Below are 17,431 nucleotides of genomic sequence, written 5' to 3' on the forward strand. Positions count from 1 at the left end.
AACAATTTGTTCATGATATATCGGCGTCGCGTCCCAAAATGGAATTCTACTGATCGTGGTCAGACATCATCGCTCTAGTATAGCATGTTGCTGGCGATTTGATCATCTCTTCACTCTGAACCACGACCATCTCATCGATTCCAACCTTCCATCTGTTGTGTAACATGATGGCCAAGGTTCCCAAAGCCGCTCAAGGCAGAAACATACCCACGGTTTCCATTCCCGAGAGGAGCAAGGCCTCGCCATCAGAGACCCCGTCATCGAACAGCCCCATCACTCCCATAACGCCCAAGACGCCTGCCGATGAAGGCATAGAATTCTTCCAAGCTGACGTTGTTCCTGGAGAATCGCCTATACAAGTATATGAGCTGCGACTTGATGTGGATGGTGGTCCCCACAAGGATAGCTCGGTGAGCACTAGCGCCTTAATTAATAATCGCGTTTTTTTTTTATACAAACGACTTTTTTGTAGTACATCCGTCTTCCTCCAGCCTATGCCCCGTACATTTTACGCGTCTCCATGAACGCCGGCACCCCCGCTGCAAGGAACGGCGTGTTCAAGACCAATTTTCCTCTAGACGGCGGCCAATTTGGTCGCGACCATTTTTGCGAGCGGAGGTAAGCCATCTCAGGCGCATATATGCACTCTTCTTCGTGATGTGAATAACAAAATCCCTTTCTCAGGCTTCCCTCGGACTTTTCAAAACCTATCCAGGTCGATTTACCTATATCTCATGCCGGGGCATTCGTCTTCTGGGTAGAGTACGATGGCGAGAGTCACGGAGAGCGTATAAAAGGCAGAGATGGCTATTTCAACATCGATCCGGTCTTGCGCATCAAATCACGCTCGCCTATTCTCGCCTCTGACCTCTCACCTTTACCTGCCGGTTCGGGGGCTACTGTCCAAAAGGAAACAATCAACTTGCCTCTAGGCGGATTGTCCATTCTTACTGTCGTATCCAAATGGATGGGCCCCTTATCTGAGTGGCCAAAGCATTTCCAGGAGGCCCAAGAGCGAGGATACACGATGTTGCATTATACGCCTTTGCAGGAACGAGGTGAAAGCGATAGTCCTTATTCGATTCGTGAACAGCTCAAGTATGACTCTGCTACCTTCGGTGGAAAACGTGGTGCCGATGGTGGCAAGTCGCAGGTGGAAACTATTTTGAACATTGCTCGAGAGCAGCATGGCCTCTTGAGTTTGACGGATGTGGTGTTGAATCATACTGCCAACGACAGTCCTTGGTTAGTTGATCATCCCGAAGCAGGTATGTTGTTTCGACTCATCACACGTCGCACCTAATTGTTCTCATAGGATTCAGCCCAGCAAACTCACCTCACTTGACGCCTGCTTTGGAACTTGATACTGCCATGATTAGATTTTCTGGCGCTTTGCAGTCGAAAGGTCTTCCTACTCGGGTCAAGTCCGCTCAAGATGTGGCAACTCTCATGAAAGAATTCGAAGACGTCGTCAGAAACCTGGACTTCTGGCAGTACTATGTTCTTGACGCGAAACGCGAGCGGGATTCCGTCAAGTCAGCTTTCGACTCCCAACAAATCATTGCATGGTCTGGAACGGATGTTGAAGGGAAATCAATCGTTGCACTCGCGGAGATTCTTCGTTCTGAGAACAAGATTATCGGTTTGGGAAAACTGGCTTCGCGATTTGGTGTTCACGTCGAACCCGCAGTCGCCGCCGGTTTCGTGAAGGCGGCGTTTCGCGATATTCATGATATCAGCACTCTTGCTGATGCTTGGGTTCGTATTGTAGACGTGATTAATGTACCCTTGTATGAGGAGTGGGAGGATGATACCCGGATTGCTGTCTCCGGTGTCAAAAACCGACTTGAGTACACGCGTTTGGATGAGCATGGACCGCGATTGGGCGAGATCTCCGAATCGTAGGGGCAGAACTCTCCTGAGGGTCATTTTGCTGACGTTCTCTTCATTTTAGGTCGCCGCTTGTTGAACCTTATTTTACTCGTCTCGCCAAGTCAGACACAGATCCTCACATGTACTCTTTGGCCAACAATGGCTGGATATGGGCCGCAGATCCTTTACAAAACTTTGCCCTTCCTCCCTCTAAGGCATATCTCCGACGGGAAGTCATCGTCTGGGGTGATTGTGTCAAACTACGCTATGGTAACGGGCCAGACAATAATCCATGGCTTTGGTCTCACATGACTGAATACGTTACTTCTTTGGCGACGACTTTCGACGGTTTCCGAATTGATAACTGCCATTCTACTCCTCTTCACGTCGGTGTTTGGATGTTGGATGCGGCCCGTGTCGTCAATCCGAATCTCTACGTCTGCGCAGAGCTTTTCACTGGCAACGAGGAGATGGACATCTTATTTGTGAAACGTTTGGGTATCAACAGCCTCATCAGAGAGAGCGGGAATGGTTGGGACCCAAAGGAGTATTCTAGATTGCTATATAGACATGGCGTCGGAAAACCAGTGGGTAAGCGGTCGCTTCTTGACGCGCTTCGTTCAAATGTTTCTATTATGCAGGTTCCATGGATGACGCGTGTCTGACAAGTTTGGAAGAGATTGCATCGCCAACCGGCAAAGGACCGGTTCGAAAGGCTGTTGTGAGACTTTTGAATGGTTCTATGCCGCACGCCTTGCTGTATGACCTTACGCACGATAATGAGTCGCCCATGGACAAGCGCTCTGCAGAAGACGCTTTGTCTACTGGAGCTCTTTCCACGTTTAGCTATTCAGCAATAGGATCCGTCAAAGGATTTGATGACCTATATCCGAAGTTACTCAACCTGGTTGGAGAGGAGAGGAAGTATGAGATCACCGGGCTTGGAGAAAGCAGCGGTATCGCCAAAGTCAAGCGCGTTCTCAACTCTCTTCATCTTGAAATGGTCCTGGGGGGTTACGAGGAAGGACATGTGCATCAGGAAGGAGATGTAAGCTTTTATCTCCTCATATACCAGGAGCCATTAATGCTATGCTGTTGTGCAGTACATCGTTTTCTCCCGTGTCCAACCTGGAACTCAGAAAGGATTTCTACTTGTCGCTCACACCGCTTTCCATAAAGGTTCAAAGGATCGAGGCTGTAGTACGTTCTACGTTCTGTTGCGAGTTTCTTTCGGCTGACGTTCGATTAGTATCACCTATCAAACTGCGAAGAATGAAAGCCGACTTCGTTTTGGGTGCTAGTCTCGATATTCACACGTATGCAATTCCTAGCGATCCGACGACCCTCAAAGGCTTACCTGCAAAGATTGTTGAGATGCCTTCTCTCCATGTTTCCGAAGGCCATGACCATGAAGGCCCATATTCAGAGGTCATCATTCCTGAATACTTCCCTCCAGGAAGCATCATGTTGTTCAAGACGTATCTGGAAGAGCACGATGCGTCCTTGGACGTATTTTGCGCCTCTGGTGCGCAGGAAGTGTTTGGCGCACTTGATCTCGTTGAATTGAACATTGTCTTGCACCGTGCGGATGGAGAAGAACGCGACGTGACTGCCGGAGAGTTTGGTGCATACGAGGTACCAGGGCTGGGAAAGGCGGTCTATTGTGGTCTCGAAGGCTGGATGCATCCCCTAAGGCATATTATGCGATATAACGATCTCGGTCACCCTCTATGCGGCCATTTGAGAGATGGGCCATGGGCTTTGGATTATGTCCATGCTCGTCTGTTCAAGTATGTCGTTGATTCTTGCCTGCTGAACACCGTTGACCTTGTCTTTCTCAGACAAGCTGACAAAATGCCTAAAATCAAACGAGTAGCTGAATGGTTCCGTGAAAGGTTCGAACGTGTCAAGGCTACTGTCCCTCCTTTCTTGCGCCCGAAGTATTTTGCGCTCGTCATTTCGGAGGCGTACAAAGCTGCAAGGCGGTCTGTGGTTGAACAATGCTCGGAATTCATTTCTAACGGACATGATTTTACCCAAGACCTGGCTTTATGTGCAGTTCAGATGTACGGCATCGTACAGTCCGCGTCTCTTGATCCTAGTGTTGTGACGCCGTCATTGGCGGCAGGCCTTCCTCATTTTGCAGCTGGGTGGGCGAGATGTTGGGGTCGTGACGTTTTTATATCTCTTCGAGGTTTGTTCCTGACGACTGGAAACTATGTTGCTGCCAAAAAACATATTCTGGCATTCGCCTCAACATTAAAACACGGTTTGATACCAAATCTTTTAGATTCGGTTCGCAGTCCTAGGTCTGTTATTCATGCATTATGAAGATCATCAGCTCATTCTTTTCCAGGTACAACTCTCGAGATTCACCGTGGTGGATGCTTCAAAGCATACAAGATTATGTTCACAGCGCTCCAGATGGACTGTCCCTTCTTTTTGAAAAAGTGAAGCGTCGGTTCCCGAAGGACGACACCTGGGTGCCTTGGGACGATACGCATGCATATGCTTACTCGACTACGATTGCTGAGATCATACAAGAAATTCTTCAGCGGCACTCGGATGGCATTCACTTCAGAGAGTACAATGCAGGTCCTAACCTCGACATGCAAATGAGGGACGAAGGATTCAATATCGACATTAAGGTTGATTGGGGTACAGGAATAATCTTTGGGGGAAATCGATACAACTGCGGGACATGGATGGATAAGATGGGCGAATCCGTCAGGGCTGGAACGAAAGGCATTCCAGGGACTCCCAGAGACGGTGCACCTGTCGAAATTACCGGGCTGCTAAAGAGCGCACTTCGTTGGGTAGATCATCTATCTCAAGCGGGTCAATTCCCCTTCAAAGGCGTTCATGCAACTAGTTAGTACCTTCTTTCATCGAGTTCCTTCTCCCTCGAATGCTGATATTTGCAAGTCGATGGCAAGGAGCATCTCATCACGTACAAGCAATGGTCAAATCTCATTCAGTCTTCGTTCGAAAAGTGCTATTACGTCCCTCTCGGTGAGACATTTATATATTTCTCCTGCTACTCGAATAGATGGTTAACCATCCTCGGTAGATCCATCCGCTGATACCAAGTACAACGTCACGTCAAACTTAGTGAACCGACGAGGTATATACAAGGACGTGTACGGATCTGGAGTCGGCAGAGAGTGGTCTGACTACCAAATGAGGCCCAACTTTCCCATTGCTATGGCGGTTGCCCCTGAGTTATTCAACCCTCAGCATGCTCTAGACGCGCTAAAAATCGCCGAAGAAGTTCTTCGGGCTCCGCTCGGGATGAAAACTTTGGATCCGAAAGACCTTCAATACCGTCCAGTATACGACAACTCCAATGATTCGAACGACGCATCCATCGCAAAAGGACTGAACTATCACAATGTTAGTGCACTATAACTGTCATATTGACGGATTCTGATGTTCTGTCCAGGGTCCTGAATGGGGATGGCCTTTGGGCTTCTTTTTGAGGGCGTATCTTAATTTCGACAGCCGTGTCGGAGAGGGTAAAACGGTATGAATCTTGATGGTTCTTTGGCGTTTCCTACTAAGTTGTGTTTTAATAGGACATTAAGCGTACTCTTCACCATCTGCATCAAATTCTGCTGACGCAGCGTCAACACATCCGCAGTGATCCTTGGGCGGGGATACCCGAACTGACGAACGAGAACGGGCAACACTGCTCGGACTCTTGCAATACCCAAGCGTGGAGCGCAAGCACTCTCCTGGACTTTTTAGAGGAGGTGCATAAGCTGGGGGCAAAGTAGATGGGAGGATTCAAACGGACTTTATAGAGTACGACAAGTTAGGACAAACGAGGGGACAAACGGAAGTAGTTAGTAACGGATAATCGGACCGAGGCTTGCGTGATTAGTAAGGGATGGAGGTTGCCCATAAGTAAGCTGGTTCTGCTAACCTAACCTTTGCACACGCAATCACGCGCAATCATGGCTACCTGTCGCGATACCGAGGGCTGGAATATCGTTTCTCGTATTCGTCCCTTTGATATCACTCTCTGTTTCGAGGAAGGCATCCTCTTCTCCAGTCTCTACGCCCTCTTACTGGCGTTGGCTGTCGCAAAATGCCTCTCTCTCTCTGTACATCTCTCAAGGAGGAGGTCGCCCAAGAGCCGATGGGCTCTGGGCTTCAAGATCGTGCGTTCCTTATTCTTTCACCACGTCCTGCTACCTAACACAACCCAGCTCTTCCTTACCCTCGCATTCTCCGTCAGCATCGCTAACCTTCTCTACACTGTCTATACAAGGATACCCGTACCTGTGCTCCAGTCCTACATCTTTGAACCTGTTTCGCTCGCGGCCGCCGTCGTCCTGACATTTTTCAATCATACTCGAGCCAGGAACTCGTCTGCTATCCTCCTCATATACTGGCCTCTCCATTCTTTCGTATATGCCATCTGGACACGATCCGTGTTGACATATGGTTTTAACCATATCATATTTACGTTCAAATCAATCATAGCAGGACTCGGCGTCCTATCTTTCCTTCTGGAATGCGTAGGGCCAGAGTGGGGATCGGACGAAAGGATTGTTGATGGCTTGCATGCCGAAAACCCGGTCATCACGGCGAATATCTTCGGTCGATGGGTAAGCGTAGTCTATTAATTCTTCAGCTTGTTATTCACTTGGTCTTCGATAGTTCTTTTCTTGGATGACGCCCCTTATGAAGAAAGGTGCCTCCCAGTATATCTCTGAGAACGACTTGCCATCTCTACGTCCTGAAGATGACTCCGAGCGACTCGGACAGATCTTGCATGATGCATTGCAAAAACAGTTCGTACATTTCATTAAATGCAGTCCCAGTCCTTACGTCCCCCATTTCAGTTCCTTATGGAAGGCTCTCTTCATTTCGTACGGTGGTCCCTATGCGTTAGCAGCTGGCCTGAAGCTTGTTCAGGACTGTCTTTCATTTCTGCAACCACAACTGCTGCGCTGGCTTTTATCATACATATCGGTCTACCAAAGCGCGCGATATGTTCACGACTCTGCCAAGCCTCACCCCTTGGAAGGCTTCTCAATTGCTGTACTCATGTTCATTGCATCAGTCGCTCAAACTGTGATCTTAAACCAGGTGTGGCGGTCATCTCTTCACGTATATTAATCTTTATAACCAATTAATTCGTGCAGTACTTCCAAATCGCATTTGAAACCGGGTAGGCATGTCCAACATTCGTTGTAGACGAGGTATTCACCTCTTACTTTTAGAATGAGAGTACGCTCAGGGCTCGTTTCTGTGATTTACGCAAAGGCCTTAGTCCTTTCCAACGACGAGCGAGGACGGGCATCCGGTGACATTGTTAACTTGATGTCTGTTGATGCGACGAGGCTGCAGGACTTCTGCCAGTTCGGATTGATATCTATTTCGGGTCCTTTCCAAGTATCTCAAGTTTATGCACTACAAGTCGGCATCCTAACGGTCTGTTTAAGATTACGTTGGCGTTTATCTCTCTATACAACATGCTTGGATGGCCCGCCTTTGTCGGTGTCGCTATAATGTTGTTTTCTATCCCTCTGAACACCTGTAAGTGTACTCGCAAAGTCATGGACCACGCTGTTTGATGCTCCTGATTTTAGTCATTGCTCGCATCCTGAAACGCATGCAAGAGACCCAAATGAAGAACCGCGATATGCGAACGCGTTTGATGAGCGAACTACTGTCTAACATTAAGAGCATTAAGCTTTATGCTTGGGAATATGCCTTTTTACGAAAAATATTGACCGTCCGAAATGAGAAGGAACTGAAGATGCTGAGGAAAATAGGCATCGCAACGGTTAGTTTCATTCCATCGTGCGCCTCCTTGTTCCTGACGAAAATTCAGTCCCTCAACATGATGCTCTGGACCGGTATACCGCTACTCGTCGCATTCAGTTCCTTTGCTGTCGCCGCCATAACGTCTTCTAGACCGCTAACATCAGATGTTATTTTTCCTGCCATATCGCTTTTCATGTTACTTCAATTTCCATTGGCAATGGCAAGTGATTTTGTAATTTGACGTCAGCCTTCCTCTGATCGCCGTGTAGTTCAGCCAAGTGACTTCAAACCTCATTGAAGCGATTGTATCGATCAGGCGACTTTCAGACTTCTTGGAAGCAGATGAGTTACAGGCGGATGCACGCAAACTGATGGAGAAACCCAATCTGAAACGTGGCGACGCGGTCAGTGGCTTCGTCATGATTTGCTGGTGTCCGCTTCTAAAATCACAGTGTGGTAGGTATTGTCCATTAGAAACGCGGATTTCAGCTGGTCCACAGAAGCTGTTCAGCCTGTTTTAGAAGACATCAACCTCACTGTGCGAAAAGGAGAGTTATTGGGAGTCCTCGGCAAAGTAGGATGCGGAAAGGTACTCTTAACTTTGGCCCTTAACTTTAGCGGTTACCTATAGTGGTCCTGATTCTCTGTTTTAGACGAGTCTGCTGTCTGCCATTATTGGCGACATGATTAGGACGGAAGGAGATCTGACTGTATATGGCACCGTCGCATATTGCCCACAAAACCCTTGGTATCCTCGGGTTTGGCCCTTATATTTTGTTTGAGCTTATACCATCTCTAGGATTCTTTCGGCGACCGTTCGAGACAATATCCTCTTCTCTCATGAATATGATGAAGTATTTTACAATCTAGTCATTGAAGGTGCTTTAGTTCTACTCGTGTTCTCCATGTCTTCATTGATTTGTAGCTTGTGCGCTTGTACCTGATCTGGCGTTGTTGCCTCAAGGTGATATGACAGAAGTTGGGGAAAAAGGAAAGTCATCCTTTTGATTTGAATAGTTTGATCCTGACTTCGATTTCTTTCCAGGCATTACAGTATGTTTTCTCCAAGTACACCAATGATAATCGTTCTCATGTATCTTCCTTAGCTCAGCGGTGGCCAACGAGCTCGTCTCGCCTTAGCTCGCGCCGTCTACGCCCGCGCAGATCTGCAAGTTTCTGGTTATTTTCTTCCGCTGCACGTTTTCACTAATGGGTTCTGGTTACAGTGTGCTGCTTGACGATTGCTTAGCTGCGGTAGATAGCCACGTTGCACGGCACATATTCAGTGAGTCGCGACCATCTTTTATTTTTCTCAGTTTTCCTCAAGGTCAGCAGCAAACGTCATCGGTCCTCAAGGGATACTCGCGTCCAAGGCTCGCATTTTAGTCACAAACAGTATAGCATTTGTTAGAGAGTTCGATCAGCTCGCATACATACGTCGGGGTATCATCTTTGAAATCGGAAGCTATGATTCTTTGATGTCCAAGACCGAGGGAGAAATCAGCAGGCTGGTGTACGTGAAGCTTTCTTCTTCTTTACTGTCTCTGAAAATCTTTGGGTAGACATGGTCATGGCAGGAGCACAAGTTCGTCGGGTACTTCTACGCCATTCATTACCGGAGGGAGTGGCGCTACTACACCCAAAATTGGAGAAGACTTCGAAGCAGCAAAATTCGACATTACCTTGTCTGAAAAGCTCCGGGACCGATTTAGTTTCTCCAAGGCAGTGATTGCCAAACCTTCTCCAATTCGCTCGCTGGAGACCACCGGCCTGAGCAAGGAACACATGGAACAAGGCCGTGTTAAAACCCATGTTTATTTGGAATACATCCATGCTGCTTCAAAGACGGGGTTTTCTCTTTTTTTAGCTGCAATTATTGCTCAACAAGCTTCGTCCGTTCTTGGAAATCTTGTTCTTCGAAGCTGGGGCGAACATAACAGAGAAATGGGAACCAACGCCGGAATGCTGAAGTATCTTATCATCTATGGCGCGGTGTCATTGTCTTCCATCCTTTTGGGAGGCGCAGCTGCCATTTTGATGTGGGTCCTATGCTCCTTGCGTAGTGCAAGGAGACTCCATGACGCGGTTAGCCATCCGCCTGAATATTGAAAGCCAGCTCACGGGTTTCTCAGATGCTTAATTCTCTCATACATGCACCACTTACCTTCTTTGAGTTGACCCCCACCGGCCGGTGAGTCTTTATTTGGTGATTATGATGATATGACTCACTCACCAAATTCTACAGTATCTTGAACCTTTTCTCTCGTGATACCTATGTCGTTGACCAAATCTTGGCGCGTGCTATTCAAAATCTATGCAGAACCCTTGCTGTCTGTGTGTTTATCGTTTTGGTTATTGGAACTAGCTTCCCGATGTTCCTTCTCTCCGTCATTCCTTTGGGCTATTTCTACTTGCGAGTCATGAAGTATGTGTCCACTTTCTCATATCTGTGCATGCGCCTGATATATCGTGCAGATATTATCTTGCTACATCTCGAGAACTCAAACGTCTAGATGCAGTGTCTCGTTCACCCATCTTTGCATGGTTCTCTGAGTCACTCGCCGGTCTTTCGACCATCCGTGCCTTTAATCAAGGATCTCTCTTCATTGCCACGATTCAACGCCGTGTTGATCGCAATCAAATCTGTTATCTCTCAAGTGTTTCTGTTAATCGCTGGTTGGCTGTGCGACTTGAGGCAGTCGGAGCCACCATTATCTTTTTAGTTGCCACCTTGGCCATGGTTGCGCTGATAACTACAGGCGTTGACGCTGGATTGGTCGGCCTTGTACTATCATATGCTTTGAACGCAACGTCCTCTCTAGTCTGCCACTCCTTTTCGCGTAGGGTCATGTTTTCCTGATGATTTGCTATAGAATTGGGTAGTCAGATCCGCAAGTGAAGTGGAGCAAAATATCGTCAGTGTTGAAAGGATATTGCACCAGAGCGAAGTAGCTCCTGAAGCTCCTCACGAGTTGCCTGATTCAAAACCAGACGTACCTTGGCCCTCTAAAGGCGAAGTCGAGTTCAGGTAAGAGGAATAGTACCAATTGTTGGCATTTTAATCTCATGTTGATATCTAGTCACTACTCTACTCGATATCGGCCTGATCTCGATCTCGTACTAAAAGATATTACGATGACCATAGCGAGTTCATTTCTAAATTTGCAGGTGAAGCCATTCAACTGATTTTTGCAGAAACCAAAGGAGAAGATCGGTGTCTGCGGGAGGACGGGGGCTGGGAAGTCTTCGGCGAGTCGCGGTCAGACATTCAATGAACTATTCAACTGACGAGTATATCATAGCTTCTGTTAGCTCTATTCCGAATCATCGAGCCCGCCGAAGGAACCATATTCATTGATGGTGTTGATATCGCGAAGATCGGGCTGCATGACTGTGGGTCTCCCAGCTTCTTTATTCGAGCTGTGTTCCTAACTGTTGGCTATCACAGTGCGGTCGTCCATATCAATCGTCCCTCAGTCACCAGATCTGTTCGAGGGGACCCTGAGAGAGAATATCGATCCAGTTGGTGAACATGCCGATGCAGACATATGGGTTGCACTTGGTCAGGTATGTTTTCCTCGTATCTCCTGGCTTATTTTCCAACTTATCATAAAACAGGCTCATCTGAAGAACTACGTTGAAAGCTTGCCCGAAGGCCTTGATGCGCCTGTCAGAGAAGGAGGATCTTCTTTATCATCTGGACAGAGACAGCTGTTGTGTTTTGCTAGGGCGCTTTTGCGCAAATCCAAGGTCCTTGTTTTGGATGAAGGTAGGCACATCTCCTTAGGCCACATTCCATCAATCAATGACCATATTTTAGCGACGTCGGCCGTGGATTTGGATACTGATAAAGCGATTCAAGAGATCATTCGCGGGCCGGCCTTTACTGACGTTACAATTCTAACAATCGCACATCGTTTGAATACCATCATTGAGTCGGACCGCGTTCTTGTTATGGAGGCCGGAAAGGTATGCTTTTCCATAACGTGTAGGTAGCTCTCTAAATCCTGACGCGCTGGCAGATGGCCGAATTCGACACACCTCAAGCGCTACTGTCAAAGAATGACTCAATATTCTATTCTTTAGCAAGTCAAGCTGGGCTTGTTTCTGAATAGTTACATTGGATCTTACATATGTATACAAACTATGCCATAAAATAGATAGGCGCGTATTCCAAAGAGTGTAGTGAGAGAATATAAACTGTTCAAGCCTGTCTTACTGCCAAGCCCATTGATGCTGTCCGTGCCATTCCCAAAGCTGTTACGGTTTCACCCTTTGACAAAAGTTCCCTGCCTCCCAATGCTCCTGCCAAGAGTTCTCTGCAACATCTGGCACGCTCCCGCCGCTGGACGAACCAGCTGCCTGCATCGCAAGGAACGGCAAGCGGTCGCGCGATGATTCCTTTCTCCCGTGCGACCCGTATTGAGCGAATAAGTGTGTCGACCTCTGCCTCCGAGTCAAGATTATCTAGATTCTCCTCGATTTCTCCAGCTTTGTTATCCACAAGTTTCGTCGTGGCCGCCGCAGCAGCAGAAGACTTCTTTCCACTCTTTTTGGACGAAGAATTGTTGGACTTTTTGGTGAGATCGATGCCCATCGCTGCAGCGGCTTCCTCCGCAAGTCTTTTCTTCTCCAGTTTCTCCTTTTCGCGCTTCTCCTTCTTTTCTGCCTTGCTTTCACGTTTGACGGGCTCGACAAAGTTGGGATTATTGGCGCGCTGCCAATCAAGAAGGAGCTCGTCGTACGGTCGTGACCGCCCTTGGACGGCGCGCTTGGCCCCCATGGAGTGGGATTTGCAGGTCAGAGAGCGAGAACATTCCAATCCCTTGTCGTTGATGACGCCGCACTGGCGATCAAAGTCAACAGGGCCTTTAACGCGACCTTTGGTGACCTTGGTAGCTGGTTTACTCTTCTTCTTTGGAGGCTGTGAGGGATCGACGGGCTCGAGCGAGGCTTTCCGTTTCTTTGCGCTTTTCACTGTCAAAAATGATGAGATTGCCGACTTTGACGCGTGTAGGAATGACTGACTCTCAGCGTCAGCCTTGGCCTTGGCCTCTCTTCTGCGAATGTTTGCGCAAGTGACTGATGGGTGTAAATTGAAAATACAGCAATGCAGAGCGATGGCCCTCACCTGCATGCTCGCCAAAGCAACTGCGAAGGATCGGTTTCTCGCAGTCCTTGCACCTAACTACACCAATGTCGGTCGTCGAAGTCAATGGCTGGGCGCCAAATATCTTCATGTCGTGGGAGGGAAGCCATGCTGTGGGTGGCACCGGTGCAGTGAGGTCTGCTGGTGGTGGAGGAAGAGGTAGATCCCAGGAGAAAGGAGGAGGTGAGTTGCTCGTCCTTGAGTTGTTTCTTTTCAGACGAAGCGACATGACCGTGACAGCACAAGATAAACGTGTGACGTGACAATCACACTTGGTTACTATTCCTCCTCCTCCTTTCATTCTCTTGCTCCAATTCTTCCGCTATTCCTTGTAATTTCTTTTCTGTTTCCACATCAATCCATGCTCCATCTTCAATACTCCAAATTTCCGTCCTTCCATCTTCTGTCGTTCGTGTCTCCTCGTCTTTCCTGCTTAGCCGCCAGCCTATTCGAGCCTTGACCTTGCCTAGATATCCTATCTCTCCTATCCCCCCTCTGGATACCCTATCGTCTTTTCTCTGCTGAGGTGTCATACGCGCTAGAACGTTTGCCGGAGGGCCCTTCCTGCTCCGTCGTAATGTAGCCATGAGCACTTCACCCTTCCGCTCACGTTCGCGTTCTCTAGTTTTATTGGCAATTTTATTCCTACGCGCCTGAATTACGCGTTCAAAGAGTTGCTGCGGAACGGTACCATTTGCGCGAGCTAGCATTCGATCAAAGTATACCTGGTTTTTATCCAAGGCAAGCCCAATTTCGTGAGCTAAACCAAAACAAACGTGAGATCGCTGGAGGCAAGAGCAGCTTGTATACGTACACCATTCCCTCACTGATCCACCATACTCGGAATCGCTAACACCAAGTCCTTCCTCTAATGCGACCTCGCTTTTAGCATACCGAAGATGCTCTTTTAAGCGTAGCAACAGTACTTGCCTGGAACAAGTCAACCATCATACAGAACTGACTCTACCTTGACATACCGATTTTCATATTTTCGTTTCCTTTTTGCAATCATTCTCGAAATCTTGATCGGCTGAGGCTTCATGCGAGGAAGCGCGGGATGCCAAAGAGTGGGAAACATGAGACCACCTGTAAGCATGGGCCGGTTACGCATTCGGTTCTGTTCATCCTGAGCACAGACAATAAGTGAGAAAGGGGAAAGCAGAACAAGAAAAGGCAAGTTCGTACCAGCACCTCCAACTCTTCCCTCTCCAATACGGCTTTCTTTCGCTTCACGGCCACAAGACTGTCATACCGCCGTAGTATTTCCTGGGACTTTATATCTCCAGAACGGGCTGATTTGAATGCTTTAAGCCACTAGACAGCATCAGCCTCGGTTGTACAGATATGCAACAGGACATACTTTATATCCAGACCTCAATGCCGCTGTCGCCTGTTCCGTTCCCGTCTTGTGCTGATTCAAGCGAAAGTGCAGACCAACAGAGAATCGTATCTGCGCGTGATCAGCAGAACTTCTTTACAAGAAAAAACAACGCGTGCATACGTTCTCCGTTGGGGCCAACCGCAAGAGGTGTCTGAAGAGACGAAGAGTTGGTATTCGATGTGCCGGGAGCTCCCAGAAGGGTCTGTTCGGACGAACACGTCGAAGAGAAGAGATAGAAGAGGCAAGATTAGCTCGGAATAACGAGGATGGCGACGGACTGGTCATGTCATCGTAAGAAAAGGAATAAGAGGTGGCTGTGCTTGTGCAGCCCACCATTTCCACCATCCCCGGCACCGAGCACTTAATGTCCGATTTTCACGTTCAACAATACTCAGAATCCATCATTGATTGCAAAACATTTTTCCGTTATAGCGGGGCCGTCTTTGCCCAGGATATCAGGATATCAACATCACTGATGCCCGGGATCTTCAAGCCAGTTCCTCCTCAGACCGAGTCTGGAAGAGGCGCAACCGACATATGGACCATCATACTCATCATCTTCTCAATTCGTCGCTAATACGATTCCTGTCAGCATATCTCCCCCATTAACAATCGCATACGAAAGTCTCTCCCCACTTTGGCGTAATTTGCTCAATGGACAATAATAATAATGAAACCCAGTCCTGCTATTCGACGGTTCCACTCGGATCAAATGGCTGCTCATCCCTAGCGATGAATATTGCAACTCAAACTTAAAGGAGATGAACACTCGCTAGGTGCCTAGATCCACCCATGAATCCCCACAAACCCACAGAAACCGAAACCGAAGACACTGCTACCCATAAAGTATCTCACGGAAGGTTCCTTCCCCGACTGTTCACCTTGGTACATCAACATTCAACCTGAGTTTGGCAAGTACGTATCCCCAGACGTAGAGCTTCTCATTATTTGTTCGATCACTTCCTTCAGGCCTGCAGCTCGGAATGACCCAGTCTATATTGATAGCGGCATTTATTAGTTCGGATGATGGTATGGACGCATATGAAAAGGACATACATCTCCTTGCTTCTTTCTCCCTCTCGCCTTCTCTCTCGCTTGCCAGATACACGCTCACTACCTCCCCTTTGTATCTCAATCGTCCTGCAAGCATCTGAGGACCCCCCCCCTCCCCCCGAACCATTCCTCGTCGTTTACGCGCCTCACCGACCCTGTCCAGTATTTGTACGGAAATTCTCTCTCCAATACCACTTTGACACGTTAGCCTCATCCCTTCAAGCATGCGTCAAGCGCCTTTGGCCGCCAACATCGCCATCGTGGGCGGCAGTAAGTTTGACCTTCCCACCCAACTACCGTCTAGCTTGACTCGCCTGTAGGTATCAGTGGACTCGGATGCGCATACGCTCTGGGTCGAAGTGGCCACTCCGTACACGTCTTTGAGAAATGCCCTCAACGTCACTCCGTACGTCAATCTCCTTCGTTCTCCGTGAGAAATCACCAACTCCTGCAGCATTCTGCTGGTATCCGAGTTCCCCCAAATATGCAAAAGTTGTTCGTTGAATGGGGAATAGAGAAGGAGCTTGAGAATGCATCCGTGGCGCGAAGAAGTGATATGTATGGAAGTGAGCACCATATTTGGAATCCTGCGTTCTCGGCAATGATTGATGAGCCCTTTCAAAGTGGCGGACGACGAATATCAGGGGTTTCTGCTATGGCAAGCAGACGTGTTAAGAGAAGCGGGAGGCGAATTCTCCACCATGAGCGTATGTTATTCCTTCGTTCTGCTCCATGACGAGTGAATGACGGCGAACGGACAGTGGGATGAGCTGTACGAGTCATTGACGGCTCTTGCGCTATCGGTCGGCGCAAAAATCACGTATGGTGCTAACGTTGTTTCGGTGCATCCCGATGCGAGCAAGAAACCGGTGTTAGAATTTGCGGACAGGACGACATATACATCAGATGTCGTCGTGGCCGCCGACGGAAGTAAAAGCAGACTGAGAGAGGTCGTTGATAGGCATATGCATATGCCTGAAAGGTACCACAATCGTGTGGACATAGCCGTATACTCGTGGGTGGCGTTTATTCATTGGTTGGAAGTTGTATTTGACTCTTCTGAAGAATTATCGTTCCTGTGGAGAAGCTGGAGCGTGATCCCGACTTTAAGAAGCGGCTAGATGCTGTACGGGCAAGTACCGATTTTTTTCGTGACTGAAGACTACTGATTCGAATGGATATTGACAGGGGCGATTCACTGTGTGGATGGGTGATAGAAAGTGGCTCGTCGGTAAGCAATGATGCATGTTACGCGGAAGAATTTACTTACTTTTAGCGGACGACTAGGATACCCTGTGGTATGCTTCTCCAATCATGTTCTCTATGAGTGCTTCTGACTATGAGATAGAAGAAGAGTACAGAGTACTCTATCCATGCCTATTTTTATGGCGAAGATGTTGAAGACTTTGATGGCTGGGGCTGTACCGTGCCAACAAGCAGCATTGATTTTACTGGATGCCATAAGATGTGAGTAAATCCAGACCATGTTCGTGGCCTGATGGATAACAAGACGGCAGGTTCTCGCGAATATTCTCAGAGTCTCCAACGGCGCTGAAATCCAAGTACATTGATACTCACGTTGAGGATTGGGTCGACAGGTCGGGACGAATAGTACTAGTAGGGGAAGCAGCGCATCCTATGCAGGTGAGACATGTCAGTGAACTTGTAGCGAACTATGTTGACATGATAGACGCGGTAGCCGTGTTGTATTCATAGTGCAAGTCTCGTTATGGAGGACGCGGTAGTCTTAGGCACACTGTTCGAGCGACTAGCACATCGGGACCAGATATCTCAATTGCTCGAGGCATTCTGGGAATTACGGCAAAACCGGTGTCACATCGTTCACACGTCTGAATTGGCCACGTCGACGGCGTTGTCGTTACCGCCGGGGGAAGACCGGGAGGCAAGAGACGCCAGCTTTCGCCTATCATCAGTGGAGGAAACATGGGATGAAGAGAAGGTTTTGGAGCAGTGGGACGTAATAGCAGCGGTGTTTGGATATCACGCCCGGGAGTCAGCAGAAGATTGGTGGATCAAGTGGGGAAAGCTTGATCGGCGGGCGGCAATGGTACCGATGAACTTGCCAGTGACGCTGGAGATAAAGCATGAATAGCCGTGTGTTGTTTCATTCGCAGTTCCGAGGTGAAGACATGACAATACTATAAACACTGTTACAGAATAAGGAAAGGATGAGGATG

At 48.2% G+C, this 17,431-nt stretch overlaps 5 protein-coding genes across 5 annotated transcripts; 3 read left to right on the forward strand and 2 right to left on the reverse strand.

The window, feature by feature from the left end:
* The first annotated feature begins 47 nt into the window (after positions 1-47).
* On the forward strand, positions 48-5,738 carry BT62DRAFT_232671 (glycoside hydrolase family 13 protein). The gene is made up of 14 exons (XM_043180159.1): positions 48-410; positions 473-618; positions 685-1,268; positions 1,316-1,901; positions 1,955-2,463; positions 2,514-2,920; positions 2,976-3,072; positions 3,122-3,662; positions 3,714-4,181; positions 4,229-4,743; positions 4,798-4,884; positions 4,943-5,265; positions 5,315-5,395; positions 5,448-5,738. The coding sequence occupies exons 1-14, from the start codon at positions 165-167 to the stop codon at positions 5,646-5,648; spliced, it is 4,791 nt and encodes a 1,596-aa protein (XP_043037770.1). The 5' UTR covers positions 48-164; the 3' UTR covers positions 5,649-5,738.
* On the forward strand, positions 5,550-11,765 carry BT62DRAFT_1028966 (metal resistance protein YCF1; the record flags this gene model as incomplete). The annotated part of the gene is made up of 29 exons (XM_043178313.1): positions 5,550-6,035; positions 6,084-6,485; positions 6,538-6,671; positions 6,723-6,969; positions 7,026-7,051; positions 7,104-7,275; positions 7,326-7,419; positions 7,473-7,669; positions 7,718-7,870; positions 7,920-8,054; positions 8,111-8,239; positions 8,304-8,398; positions 8,450-8,529; positions 8,576-8,645; positions 8,762-8,829; positions 8,900-8,935; positions 8,986-9,163; positions 9,213-9,735; positions 9,783-9,841; positions 9,896-10,075; positions 10,126-10,471; positions 10,524-10,678; positions 10,731-10,794; positions 10,846-10,899; positions 10,953-11,043; positions 11,099-11,217; positions 11,269-11,419; positions 11,471-11,619; positions 11,673-11,765. The coding sequence occupies exons 1-29, from the start codon at positions 5,829-5,831 to the stop codon at positions 11,763-11,765; spliced, it is 4,407 nt and encodes a 1,468-aa protein (XP_043037771.1). The 5' UTR covers positions 5,550-5,828.
* A 605-nt stretch (positions 11,766-12,370) lies between these two features.
* BT62DRAFT_845376 (SCA7-domain-containing protein) lies at positions 12,371-12,529 on the reverse strand (the record flags this gene model as incomplete). Its single annotated transcript, XM_043182455.1, has 1 exon — positions 12,371-12,529. A coding segment is annotated over one exon (159 nt), but the record flags the coding sequence as incomplete, so codon positions are not given.
* Positions 12,530-13,065: 536 nt separating this feature from the next.
* Positions 13,066-14,465, reverse strand: BT62DRAFT_900050 (uncharacterized protein; the record flags this gene model as incomplete). Its single annotated transcript, XM_043183395.1, has 6 exons — positions 13,066-13,559; positions 13,614-13,729; positions 13,777-13,916; positions 13,985-14,113; positions 14,160-14,268; positions 14,320-14,465. The coding sequence occupies 6 exons, from the start codon at positions 14,463-14,465 to the stop codon at positions 13,066-13,068; spliced, it is 1,134 nt and encodes a 377-aa protein (XP_043037773.1).
* Positions 14,466-15,236: 771 nt separating this feature from the next.
* Positions 15,237-17,421, forward strand: BT62DRAFT_933937 (FAD/NAD(P)-binding domain-containing protein). Its single transcript, XM_043186642.1, has 11 exons — positions 15,237-15,503; positions 15,554-15,639; positions 15,688-15,799; positions 15,858-15,940; positions 15,995-16,248; positions 16,299-16,365; positions 16,422-16,464; positions 16,521-16,531; positions 16,582-16,700; positions 16,751-16,877; positions 16,933-17,421. Exons 1-11 carry the CDS (start codon positions 15,458-15,460, stop codon positions 17,344-17,346), a joined length of 1,362 nt encoding a protein of 453 aa, XP_043037774.1. The 5' UTR covers positions 15,237-15,457; the 3' UTR covers positions 17,347-17,421.
* Positions 17,422-17,431: the final 10 nt, after the last annotated feature.

This window comes from Guyanagaster necrorhizus, assembly GCF_019112545.1.
Source record: "Guyanagaster necrorhizus MCA 3950 unplaced genomic scaffold BT62scaffold_18, whole genome shotgun sequence".
Lineage (NCBI taxonomy): Eukaryota > Fungi > Basidiomycota > Agaricomycetes > Agaricales > Physalacriaceae > Guyanagaster > Guyanagaster necrorhizus.